Source organism: Poecilia reticulata, chromosome 22 (assembly GCF_904066995.2).
Source record: "Poecilia reticulata chromosome 22, P_reticulata-male-v2, whole genome shotgun sequence".
NCBI classification, from domain to species: Eukaryota; Metazoa; Chordata; class Actinopteri; order Cyprinodontiformes; family Poeciliidae; genus Poecilia; species Poecilia reticulata.
This window is the reverse complement of record NC_088851.1, coordinates 13,113,514-13,126,812: the sequence shown is the minus strand read 5'-3', so window position 1 is coordinate 13,126,812 and position 13,299 is coordinate 13,113,514. Positions and strand designations below refer to the sequence as shown.

The window sequence follows — 13,299 nt, the reverse complement described above, 5'->3', positions numbered from 1 at the left end:
ATGCAGCATTAGCAGCTACTGCCTCAGGGTGAAAAAAATCTCAACGTGGTGGAAAATTGAACTTTCTGATGAGATTTTTTTTTTTTTCCCTTGATAAACAAGGTTAAGATGCAAAGTTAAAATGTGTCAATGAACTGTTAGCGCTGTCACTAAAAGCCAAAATTGCATACAATCGTTACTTTGTGTTGAAGGAAGACTTTTCTTGAACTACAAGTGTTACAATACTTCTTTTTTTTATATTACGTTCCCATATTCATTCTTAATGAAACTCTATAAACATACCAGCCTTATTGTTCATCACAATAATGACTGACTGAGTCACTGTATTCGCATCAAATTCAAATAAAAATTTTTAATTGGTATTTGCAAACTAATATGTATGAAATGTCTAACTGGCTAATATTTGCTAATATCCCAAGCTCCTTTTTATAGTGTGGCTTCACTCCAGCATCTCTTTGAGCCTGTGTTTAAGTTGGTAGAAGAAATGTCCTCTTTTTCTTTCTCATATACTCTGTTTGTCCTTACAGATGAGGCCTTGTGCTAATATAAACCAGAACCCACAAGACAAATAAACCTTAATGTGGTTAGGACACAAGCATCCCACATCCTCACTAACAAGAAAACACAGCAAATGAAAATGAAAAGCCAGACATTAGCCAGAGCCGAGCATTGAGGGAGCAGAAATGAAAAGCATTATCAAATGAGAACTGTCAAATGTGCAAAAAAGATTGTTGGTCGGTGCAGTGCTGTTTTTCTGTTGTTTTGTAAAAGCCCCATTATATACCAAGCAGCATTGTGAACAAAGGTCAGATGATTTTGAATAACCAACAAGCTGTTTACAAGACACAATGGGACAAAAATGAGAATTACTAACATCAGCCTGCAGATTACCCGGGCACATAAATCCCACAACAAGAGCCATTAACATTCATTTTTTATTTCATTTATTTACATTTAGGACCACCTTGCTTGGATGGTCCAATAATAATGGGATTTAAATGTTTGAGTGATGTTGCTTGGCAGCTCTGCTCTGATATGCTACTCAGTTAATCAGTCCTGCGTGAGCCTGCAGAGATGTAACCATGATAAGCCATAAAAATAATTTAACACCCCAGGACTTGAGGAGAATATTTACAATAATTTAACAGATGGAGTTAAATTTTTTCACTTTGAACAGAAAGCTCTGCTGATTTTAGTATGATCATATTTTGGATTTGTCAAATACTCTTCACATATGTCTTTGTTTTACCCCTAGAGGCAGTTGTTTTCCTTGATTTGACCTGTGGCTGAACCCACTGTGATTTCACTAACAGCATGTATTGCACATATTGCTCAGTGCCATCATTTCAAGGTTATCATGGACACGGTGACAGCACTCACTGTATCCAGGGTTTCATTTCCTCCCTGTTATGGTGTATAGCAGGGAGCAGGTTCAACACTGCAGAGGTGTTCAGTAACACCGCACTTTGGAGCTGCAACATCATTTCCTATTTGGTCAGCATCCTCCCTCTGCTTTGTGCTGCGTTGGGGTGATAAAAGCAGATGGGGGGGGGGGGTGAAGAGAAGTGACAGGGCAGAGGTGAGAGCGTTTGGGGAAAACATGGAGAAGTTAGAAATATTGAGTTGGAGCTTAGACGTTTGGGAAATAAGAAAGAATTCACAACCTGTTTGTGTGTGAATGTGCGTTTGTATTTGCTCGACTAACAAAGCATAAAATGAGCTTCGCAACAAACACAGGCAGCTTCCTATTTCCCAGTGCGCTCATCATAATTGAAATGTTGGGTTATGCTAAGTTCTCTCAGCATAACAGAGCAAACCATTTTGAGACCTTTTAAAGTCTTAATCAAACAGGGAAACATTTCCATATTTGTTCCTTTGTAGTCTTGTATCACTTGTAAAAAAAACAAACAACAAATCTAGCCTTAAAAAATAAATATTTGGTTTATTATGAATACCATTTCATTTTACTTTTAGGAAGTAATTTGCTGAGTGGCATAAATAGAGAATTAATCCTGGTCATCATTCCTCCTCCATCATGCTTGCCAGTTGTTATGTTTGATGCTGATTTGCTGCGTTAGGATATTTTCTTAACATTGTGTTGTGCATTACGTTCAGACATTTCTATTTCGGGTTCATTTATCAAAGGGGCATTGTTCCAGAAACCTTGATGTTCAGTCAGATTAAACTTTTCACATTTTTTTTTTCATTTTTTTAAATAAAGAAGGATCTTTCTCCTTCAGTACTTATCAACAGCTTGTCCTTGTTTACTCTTTTTATAAATTTTCTGTCATATTGAGGCTAATTTCTCTCAAACAGTAAAATATCACAGGCGTGCTTAAGGATTTATACACTGATTCTGCACTTTGACTTTGTCTAATAGAGAATGATGACGGGAAATCTGTTGAATGTCTTTCTGGTCTTGAGACCAAGTTATTTTTATTATGTCCTGATTTGTAAAAATCTCAATTAAAAATGGGTTTTATTTTCTATTTGCCGTTTCTGTTTTTCATCTCTGGCAAGTAAATACAAGTTTGTTTAAAATTTACTCCCTTCTGTTTGTTTGTGTCCACTGCTGACGAATTTTGAATGCACAATAATCAGTAATCCTGATCATGAGCCAAAAACACTCGAAATGACCCAGTGCCATAACTGAAAATATAATTTGTTGTGTGTAATTTTACTTAACGGCAAGCAAAGAAAACACATGAAATATTTGGTTTGTGCTAAGCTTTTTTTTACTTTTTATTATTTTACTTTTTTTTACTTTTTGTTATTTGAAGCAAATAACTTCAAAAATACCCAAATCAGCGCGAAACAATAGTGATCTGTATTTTTGGGGAAAAGGTAGGATGGAAAATCTCTCAAAATTGTCCACCATCCTATACAGTTAAAATATACAGAGACCTCTTTCTCTCTCTCATTTTTAAAAAGACCAAAAACATAGTAGGACTTTAGTTGTTAGAGTTAAACTTAAAGTATGTCCTAAAATTTTCAAAAGAAAAAACCCTCACTAATTTTGGCTTTTCTACCGTATGAGGATTTGATCCCTGAAGCGTGTAATATGTGTCCAGGCATTTGTGTCTCCTGTAATATGAAGATAATTCTGGCTACCAGGAGCAGATGGTCATAGTCGGCCTGCAAATGCCTGGTAAACCAAAAACCAAAAAAAAAATCTCATCAGTGAAATGTGTTTACAGGAGTCTGCTTATATTTAATGCCTTGACTTGAAACTGAGGGGATGGACAGCAAACAGGGGGGAGGAGAAAAAGAGGAAGACAAGGAGGGAGAGAGGGAGAGAGAGAGAGAGAGAGAGAGAGAGAGAGGGGGATTGTTGATGAGCTCCGAGGCAGAGAGAAATCAACGCAATTTGCTTAATAAAATTAAAGCCAGTTGAAGTACACAAAGCCCGCCACTGGTGGAGGAAGGACGGCATTCAGTGCAGCACTCTCTCTCACACACACAGGAACTTCACCTGAGTGTGGTGGTGGTGGTGTTGTTTCTCGGCTTGCACACCTGCTGTCCTTTTCCTCTTTCAAGTCCAGGCACAGATCACTACCTGAACTGGATTATCTTGTGAGGTGGGCTTTGAGGGTGGGCTATGCATCAGCAGACAAAGGAAGAAGGGGACCCTCCCAAAATGGAAGGGGATGAGGAAGTCCCAGTGACGACTTCCAGGGAAGCCCTGGACAGTCCTCCCTCTGAGCCCCCGGGAGCCTCCACTGAGCCGGCCCAGACCCTGCTGACGCCAAACCCTCACAGATGCTGCCGCTGTTTCTGTCAGCCGTGGTGTCTGCTCATTGCACTGACCCTACTCCTGCTTTCTCTCCTCGGCAGCTGGGCAGTGGTCCACCTCACCCTGCGCACCAACAGGGGGTCTCCTTTTCGGATCTCAGCCAGCTACGATCAGCGGATCCCCCATGATGATACTGCCACAGTTGAACCTCACTTCACCACCAACTGCACCATGGGTAAGTACGGCGAAGCCTTTATTTCATTTAGAAAAGGTTTTAATATTGTTTGTTTAAAAATTTATTCAGTAGAAAAGTGTGGGAACTCTTTTTGAACATGTCCAATCACAAAACTCTACGTCCTTCAAGAATTGTTTATTCTGTGCGCGCGCGTGTGTGTGTGTGTGTGTGTGTGCGCGCGTGTGTGTGCGTGTGTGTGTGGGTGCGTGTGCGTGTGTGTGTGTGCGTGTGCGTGTGCGCGCGTGCGCACGTGTGTGTGTGGGTGTGTGTGTGTGTGTGGGGGGGGGTGCGTGTGTGTGTGTGTGTGTCGGCTAAATGTGTCTCACATGTCTGCATCGTTCCCAAATCTGCTCAAACATGTCTGGAAGTCGCACAGCTACTTTCTGTGATTTTTAACTTCATTATGCCGTGTTGTGCAATGAAATGCGTAGATTGGTCAAGGCTCAGATAATATCCTCCTCTGTCAACCTAAAATTCTCCCAAATTGAATTAATACAACTGATTCAATTTCCTCTGAACTAGACACAGAGACACATCAGCTCCCACTTTAACATGTAATGGGTGCATTTTTAAGGACGTAGAGGTGAAATACCCATTTCCTATAAGCAGAGTTTAAAAGATGCAAATTAATTTCAATTATGTCAAAAATAATTAAGCAAAGCATTGTATGCATTTGCAATACTCAGATGCCTTTGCCACATGTTTTATTTAATGTGTAGATGCATGAGTTGCCTCAGTCAGTACCTCTAAGTTCGAAAATGACAACTTGTTTACCAGACAGTATGAGAGTCTCCAGAACTCGGATAAAAAGGAGTAATGAAGTAAAGATAACCAACCAAGGGCTTCTTATCATGAGCCAAATTAAATTTTGAAGCTGGCAGCAGAGCTCCGGAGATCCCTACAAGGATATAAAGTTGTTTACAAACTTATTATTACATTGCCGTGCATTATTTTTGCCCGGACATTTTTATGTGAAATGCTGTTGCGATTTGACATTCATTTATAAACACAGTTTTGAGTTTACATTTTTAGACAAACTGATCAGTTTAAGCTTCAGCAAAATCTGCAGCACTAAAGGTGATGCATTTCATTTTCTGTGGAACCTCTTTCAAAATTTACAGCTCTCACTGCTGCTACATTGATGTTAAAATGGCATCGTGTTAGAGCCACGGGGTTAATCTTGCAGAGCACTGCGCAGTCTGCAGCTGACATTGGATGACAAGCAGGGTGTCCTCCACTCAGTTAGTCCAGAAACAGGTCAAAGTTATCCAAACATTTATGATTTCCATCTGATTCAAATTAAAAGTCAAGTAAATCCTGATGCAGTCCACACCTTAATTTTAGAGCATTCTTAGCTACAGACCATTAGGGAGAGAGATGTTAAAGATGAAGCTAGTCATTAATTACAGTGTTCAATACGAAGTTCTTCTGTAAGTTTTGTCTGCATGTGATTAACTGGGACTGCAAAGCGAACAGCTTATTAGCAGAAATATCCATGAATCACAACAGAGGGAGCAAGCTAATGTTAGCTTCACTGCATGATTTGTCCTGGAAGCAAGATGAGTGCTGTTAGCTCATTTGAGCATGATGTAAAAGAAATACTCTCAGGAAGGCATTTCTCTGTCTTTTTTTGTTTCTATTCATTGAGGGAATTATAACAATGTACTGGAAAATAGATCCATTAATGGGAAGTCATATTTTAATTACTGTCATACATAAATAAATTACACTTTGTAGATCTACATTTTAAATATTGATATCAAAAGGTATATATTATGTGTTTTCTATTGCAACCATTAACAGGACATAATTTAGTACACCTTTATAATTAAGAATAGAAATAAGTATTTTCTGGACTCTATCCTAATCAAGTGAAGCACATCGAACAGCGATCAAGAAGTATTTCTTTCAGCGCATGCACAAATAAGATATTGTGATAAACCTTAAGGAAATCCAAAAGGTTTGACCAAAGTCATTCGGTTCTAAGGTAATGGTTCTGGAGCGGTCCGCCTGGCACATATGCATTCAAACCGCAGCAGAGTTCACTTCGACTGTACCAAAGTCTAGGTTTGCAGGCAGACCAGAGTTTGCTTTTTTTGGTCCACATCAGAGTTCGATTACGTATTCACACCTTCCCAAACAAACCAGACTTACCAGGAAAACAAACTAGAGATTGATTAAAGTGGACTGAGCAGGCCTGGTGTGAATGCACTCTAAATATCTTAAACTTAATGGTGTCCATTACAATTCACTGGGAAAACCTGGTATTAAGAAAAGGCATTATCTGATCAGCACTCATCTGCCAGATCCAGTAAATCATAATCAGCGTTACAGAGGAAGGTGGGTCTGCCACACAGCAGCTCTGTTTCACACCATCAGTAAAAGCATGGTACAATAGTTTCACACATCTGCTTTATGCTTGAACACTTTAATTGGATTAATGTTGTTTTTCATCTATGTATTTTGTCAAACTAACACCCGTAAGAAATTGACAGAATTCTGTTAATACTTACAGATAATAAAAACAATTCTATATTGTGGAGAATTTAATCCTAATGAAATTGGAATAATAATTGAAATAGGGTGAATTTTTTTCATTATTATATTAGCACAGTGAGAATTTTTATGACTTACTTCTTTTTACCTAAAGGGAACATATGATTGAAATTAACACCGACGGCAAAACAAGGCAGAGCTTCACTCGGTTAACTCTTAATTCATGTTGGCCTTTGAACAATCTAATCTTTTTAGTGTTTTTGGCTCGTAGAAGATAAAAAATGCAAATAAGATCACCATCTAATCATTATCATAATAATTCCACGGACCTTTTGAAAACAGTAATCTGTTGTCCTTGGACTCATGACACAGGAAATACCAATTAGCCACCATTTATCTGATGAGCTAAAAAAAAAAAAAAGCTGTTCTTAAATGAGTTCACAACTTATTTGAGATTCAAAGAAAATCACTAAAGGGATAAGTTGGGTAGTTACTGCTAAATCCAATTTCAGCTCGTAATGATGACAAGAACATGTTGTTATGGTTATTTAAACTAACTTAAATGAGGAGGTATCTGAACATCCCGCCTTGGGCATTTTGCAGTTTGAAATTAGGAAACTTTAAAATTAAATTAGGTTAAACCTTTATGTGCTTTGGATTATCTAATTGGGGCACAACGGGGGATTTTCAGGAAATCTGAGAGACAAGATAGGAAAGTTAAAGTATCAGCAAGTTCAGAACTGGTTCCCCCAGAGGGATTTGGAGTCCTGACGTTCTTACTAGAGATGTATGAATGCAGATTACATGAACTATTTCTTTAGGCTCTACACCTTAATTGTGGGGATCAAACTCAAATCTCCTGTAATTTGCACTATTTCACACTGTTCTGTTCTTTTTTATGTCATTTCTAGAGCTTTTTTTAGGCTTTGTATTCTATTGACAGTGTAGCCAACATTTTTGTAACTTTAAAAAAAACATCCTCCTTTGGTATGAAAGCCGTGACACATGTGTTTGGGATTTTTTTTCTCAAACAGAAATCACTCAGACTTTGGGTTTTTATTGAGTGGATTTGTTTTCTTAAGTTTCTTATAGTTTACGGTAACAGATGGGGGGAAAAACCCAGCATATGTCCTTACAACTGGAAGGTTCTCTGCAAAAAATAACACCAAGACATTTATGAGCCCATCAAGACAAGATGCTCTCTCTAATTTTTCAGCTGCACAATAAAAGGCAATCTGAAAGCGACATGCTTTTTATTTTTTTATTTGAAGAAAAACCTGTTTAAAAGATACAGTTTAGCATTTACAACAGATTGCTTGAAATTGTCAAATAGAAGCAAAAGAGACAAGTAATAAAACACTAAAAGGAGGAAAACCCTCCAGTAATATTTCCTCAATTTTCTGAAACCTGCAAGCTGGATCTGGTCCTTTTTTAGTGGAAATGTACTGAAGGAACACTAAAGGCAGTGAAAGTCTTTTGAATAGAGTCTGTAGTCGCTCTCCTTTAGTGATGGAAAGGAGGCTAGAAACAGTGCTAGTAAAGCAGGCATTGATTTTTGAATGAAAATATCCGAGTGTGGGCAATAAAGGACCTGATGAATCTCTTCATCCATTGATGAATCTCGGTGCTCCATGATAAACTGCACCCAACGTCTGCAGGGACCTAAAGGGAGCAATCATATAATGTCATTGTAGTCAATGTAAAATTCCACAGTGTCAACAGCGAGTGGTTTTATTGTGTTTAATGAACATGATTCAATACTGTCAAAGAGAAAAAGGTTTTTTTAGTTAATTTGCCAAGATATGTATGTCATGAATCAGATGGAAGTGCCTTATTTATACAATGTAGCGGGGATAACTGCTGTAATGTCCGTATTTGACCACAGCTGCTGAAATTCACAAATACTTAAGATCCCTTCTAAAAGACTCTTACTTCTTATCTTAATTGTTCAAACACCAGATATACCTTAACGACCAGGACAATCCTTTAAAAAGCCAGCTGAAAGGCCTGTATCCTGAAGTCGCTAGGATGAGATATGATGACTTTTAAGTGGTAAATGTTTTTAATAATTGCGTAAAAAGTCCAGCGTAACAGTTTTGTCCAGAGTAGCGTTGTATAAAATTATCAAAACCTTTGTAGAAAGTTGTTTGCTGTTTCTTAAAATTGGACTGTTGGGGAGATCTAAAACTATTAAATTCAGTATATCCACAGTCATTCACAAATTTGTCATGTTCTCTATTCGGGATGCAGAGTTTTGAAGCATGTCACTAACATCATACAGTGGGTTTACTAGTCCATCTATTCTGTACATAACTTCAGTTTTAGCCAGAATCTATTAAAATTCTTCTCTTTACATCTGCATCTCATTGGTGTGAGAGCTTTCTTGATAATTTCATGCAGTTCTTCCTTTCCTACCTGCTGCCCTACATCCACAAGCACAATATGCCCTTCACCTACTGCTGGCAAGGTTTTTTGCGTTTCTAACAAGGTTATTCAGGGGAACTTTGCACCTTTAACTGTCAAGCAGAAACATCGAATGATGCCGAACAGATGTTCAGTTCTGCATTGTGATTCCCTGATGTCATCGTTTATCTTTAACTGGCATTTTTGTGACATTTTTCCAGCTGTTGGTGGCCTCCTGCAGTGCTATTGTAATGACCATATTGAGAATCTGACTCTTGCTCTGTGATCTGGAAATAAATGTTGGTTGTACTTCCATCTACCCCTCTAATAACTAAATTATCTATTCAAAATTAACAAAATTAGAATCTTACCTCAGCATTACGCATTACGCCTGTGGCCTCTTCTTACTCCCTGCTTCTGAATGTCCTGGTCATTATATTTTTCTGCACTAGGACAATTTAAATGTCTTTAACTTTGTAGATTATTATCAGCACAAATTATTTCAAAAAGAAACCTGGAAAAAATTCTAAATGAAGTGTTTGGACTTCAGGTCAGAGCAACAGGGAAGAACTTTTGATTTCATGCGGTTTAACTCCCCCAGCTGGTCGTCTGATAACAAACCAACAACGCCTGAATCTGTGTGATCTAAATGAGGCTTTCTGATATGCCAGAAGTGAGAGAGATAATGAAGACAAGGAACTGTAAAAGGTGGACATGTAACTTTTAACTTATAGGTGTTGGCTACCCTGTCTGGGGAAAACAACCTGTTTTATTTCTGTAGTTTTATATAAAAGTATACAACTTATAAAAATTATCTGGTGTTTTCCAAGGCCTAATAATTTTTCACAAGTGTACAAACCCGCACTGGAAAATTAATTACCAGTTAATTACACCCTTACCAGTATTATTTCATTAAGGATTTTTAAATCGCCTGTCTTTCCAACTTTGCTTCAGTTCATTGAGATTTGCGGATATTTGTTTTTGCATGGTTCTCTTAAGGTCCCACCACAGGACTTCAATCAGTTTGAAGTTAGACTTTGACTGGGCCATTGGGCCAATAACTGGGCTTTTTTAATAAGCCATGTTGTTGTAGATTTGTTGCTTTGTTGGCAATTACTATCCCGTTGACGACTCAGTTTGGACCAGGTTTCCACTGTCAGGTGGCCTCACATTTGCTCATATGTATATATCATGGGATATTTAATATCTGTGGCTGCAAAACAAACCCAAATCATCATATATCCACTACAGTTCGACTATTGGTCTGCAGGGTTTGTCTTTTTTTACAGTGATGTGCTGTGATTGGTTTTCTAATTGTTCCATCATTTAGAATGCTAACTCAGGCCATTGAGTCAAAGATGGATTTCTGGGGAATTTTCTGAGTATTGTCAGGTTAATTTGCGTGTGATTAGCAACACACGATTGCTACTTTACCTCTGAATTTAGTTTATGTTGTGATATCTGTTATGTGATTTTAAGTTTCACATGACATTCTGGTCTAACTTTGACATTGTGACATTTTTAAGATCAGTAATCGGTGTACCCTTAATTGCAACAGTACCATCAGTTTTATAACCTGCTTTGCCCTGATTCTCCTTATAAATTAAAGCAACAGAAAATCAAAAAGCTCAATTTCCATCCATACTGTCGGAGTCAAATTCTTTTGTCTTTGTCACTGTTGGCGCTGAGCACAGTGGGCACCGCTATTACATGCAAATCCAGTAATAGTTGAACAGCATCTAATTGTTCTCAGATCCGGGTTCATCGTGTTCTCCTGCCAGGCAGCACATAAGCTGTGTTGAGCAGAGAGAAAAGGCACGCAGACGTGCGGTACTCTCCTCAGGCGCCACCTGGGTCCCCAGCACAACACCCACTGCACACCTCCCACTCCCAAATGAAGCCCTAATCCGTCTCGGCACTCTCTCAGGCTTTCAACACCCCCTCGTTTTCCCCTCCAGCACCTGCCACAAACCTGAGCTCAGATTACCTTCAGTCCTATAAAGCCAAGCAAACAGTCTCCCACCCAAATAATACTTGTCGTGTTTCCTCCCTGTCATTTGCACACAAAATTATTCAAATGCTTCCAACAATCATCTACTGAGACAGAATCGATTCCAAACTTTGTTTTGCTCATTAATTAGAGTGCTTTTAAATTTAATTTGATCACTTTCAACACAAACAAACAATGTTCTTGATTTTTATTGCTGCTGTTGTATAACAGCGAAGACACTATGAATCATTCTGATGGAAGTAAACATGCTAATGATTAATTTTATGCCCTGTCTCCTCTTGTGAATTTTGAATCACCACTTAAGCAAATCTGCTTTGTGACCAGTTTGGTTTTAAAAGTCAGGAAGTGATTTCCAGGATGTAATGTCTTCATTGCATCCTGAACAAAGCACAGCTGAACTTAGTTACATAATAAGTGTGCACAACATAAAATGGATTCTTGGCTTTTGATTCAAATCAAGCATTCAGTCTTCTTGAGTCTATACCTGCCTTGAATTATACTGAATATTATTGACTAGAAATAAATATCAGCTGTCTGTATTAGATTTCCATGACATTTGTTTATATGCAACATTCAGCAAAAGTGAGAGTTTGCACAGGTTATAAAAGAGCACAACCTTTTCTTTGTGCAAAGCAAAGGTATGCTTCACCTGACCATTATAAATAATTGGACAGGATATGGGTCAAAGCTCGACATTCAACATGAAGATTTTAAGATTTAGATTGACACGAGCCACATTCTAAAGCCATGGCATGCTGATAGACGCTGACTGAATGATGAGCTTAACCCTTGTATGTCGAAATGGGGTCCAACCGACCCCACACACGTAAAACTTGTATAATTTTCCATAGTCCTCTACGTTTGCCTCAGTCGTCACACGCACAAGGGTTAAATCAACAAGTGCTGTAAGGGCTTGCATGCTGTAGGATATGTCAGATTAAATGTGGGAATAATAATTTAAAATAGTCAAAATTGTTTACATCACAGAAACCTGTACACTTTCATATTGTGTTTTTTTTTATTTTTTATTTTAATCTGAAATGTCTTCTTCACAATGTCAATCATCGCACCTTAACGTTCTCCAAGAGATTCTGATTTTTCTCGTCAGTGTGGTGCACAGAGATATGGTCAATGCAGCAGAAATAAATGGTGCCGCTTCTGCTTTTTTCTTTCAAACCCATCTACTTTAATTAAGTCATCAGTCACCGGTCCAACAAGCAATCCAATTTGCAGCACCTGAAAGTGACTTGTGTGGCTGCGTCTCTCATTCTGACAGTCCTTTATGGTTGCAACAAAGCAAACATCATGAAGGATCTTAACCCTTAATATATTTTTCATCCTGGATGTAAACAGAAGCGACCGTGTGGACTGACAAGCTCATTACCAGATCATATCAATCTCAGATTTGACTTTGACTTTGTCGGTGTGCCGTGGCACGGCAGAGAGATAACAAAGGTTTGTCCTTTGGAAAGCCTCTTAAGTGTTTGTGCCCGTGTGTTAGGAAGGCAAATGTAGGTAAAGCCTAAGACATGGCAGCTGTGAACCCTGAGGAAAATTGAACCAGTGACCTTCTCTCTCCTGGTCCATTTCCTTACCCATTGTGCCATGCTGCGGCAGGTTCTCAATGGAGCATCACGGCAACGCCATACGTCACAAACAGATACACGCGATGAGGATGTCCTGAGGCGCATCAATCAAATGCAACAATGTGAAGGCAGGGAGGGAAGGAAGTGGGGTGGAGGTATAGACGGAGCCAAGTAAAGTCCCTTAATAGAGTCACAGCAGGATATTGAGATTTTAATTTCTTTGATCACTTAAATTAAAAATGTCTAGATCCGATTTTGCGTTTTGATGGCACCGTCAGAATACCGTGTGTTAAAATGTTAGAACTAAAACAACATTCGTAAAAGGATGTCCTGCACGAAATCAGTGGCCCGTGAAGATGAGCAATAGAGTACAACTGAATGCATTGTTTGCAGTCAATCTTGTAAACAGGCATCAACTCATGAGTGCACACCAGATTCATTCATGTGCATGTGGGCAAAGTTCACAATGTCAAACAGGTGTAAAATAAAATGTGATTTGAGACGCCTTTGCTCAGAGCAGCGGGTGACTCCTCTACTATCCTGACGCACAGAAACAGATTCACATCCGACAGTACACAGATGCATCTAAAAAAAAATTGGAATACCTCCAAAAAGTCCAGTATTTTTTGTCACTCATGTCAGAAAGTGAAACTTGTGTTTTATATAAATTCATTACACATAGCGTAAAATATTGATGTAAGTTAGATACTATTGCCTTTCAGATAATAAAAGCTCCATATTCAGTATCTTGATAAGATTAATTTAAAAAAAAGATTTTTATTAAACAGACATTTTCGGCTTGTGAAATGTATGTTCATTTCTATGCACCTGATAC

General features: G+C 38.4%; 1 protein-coding gene across 4 annotated transcripts in view; it reads left to right on the top strand.

The window, feature by feature from the left end:
• The window catches only part of alk (ALK receptor tyrosine kinase), a 434,911-nt gene that overhangs the window by 336,323 nt on the left and 85,289 nt on the right, over positions 1-13,299 (top strand). For all 4 annotated transcript variants that reach the window (XM_081603121.1, XM_081603122.1, XM_081603118.1 and 1 more), the window contains exon 5: positions 3,835-3,968. In XM_081603121.1, the coding sequence (XP_081459247.1) occupies positions 3,835-3,968 (134 nt within the window). The remainder of the gene's footprint in view (positions 1-3,834; positions 3,969-13,299) is intronic.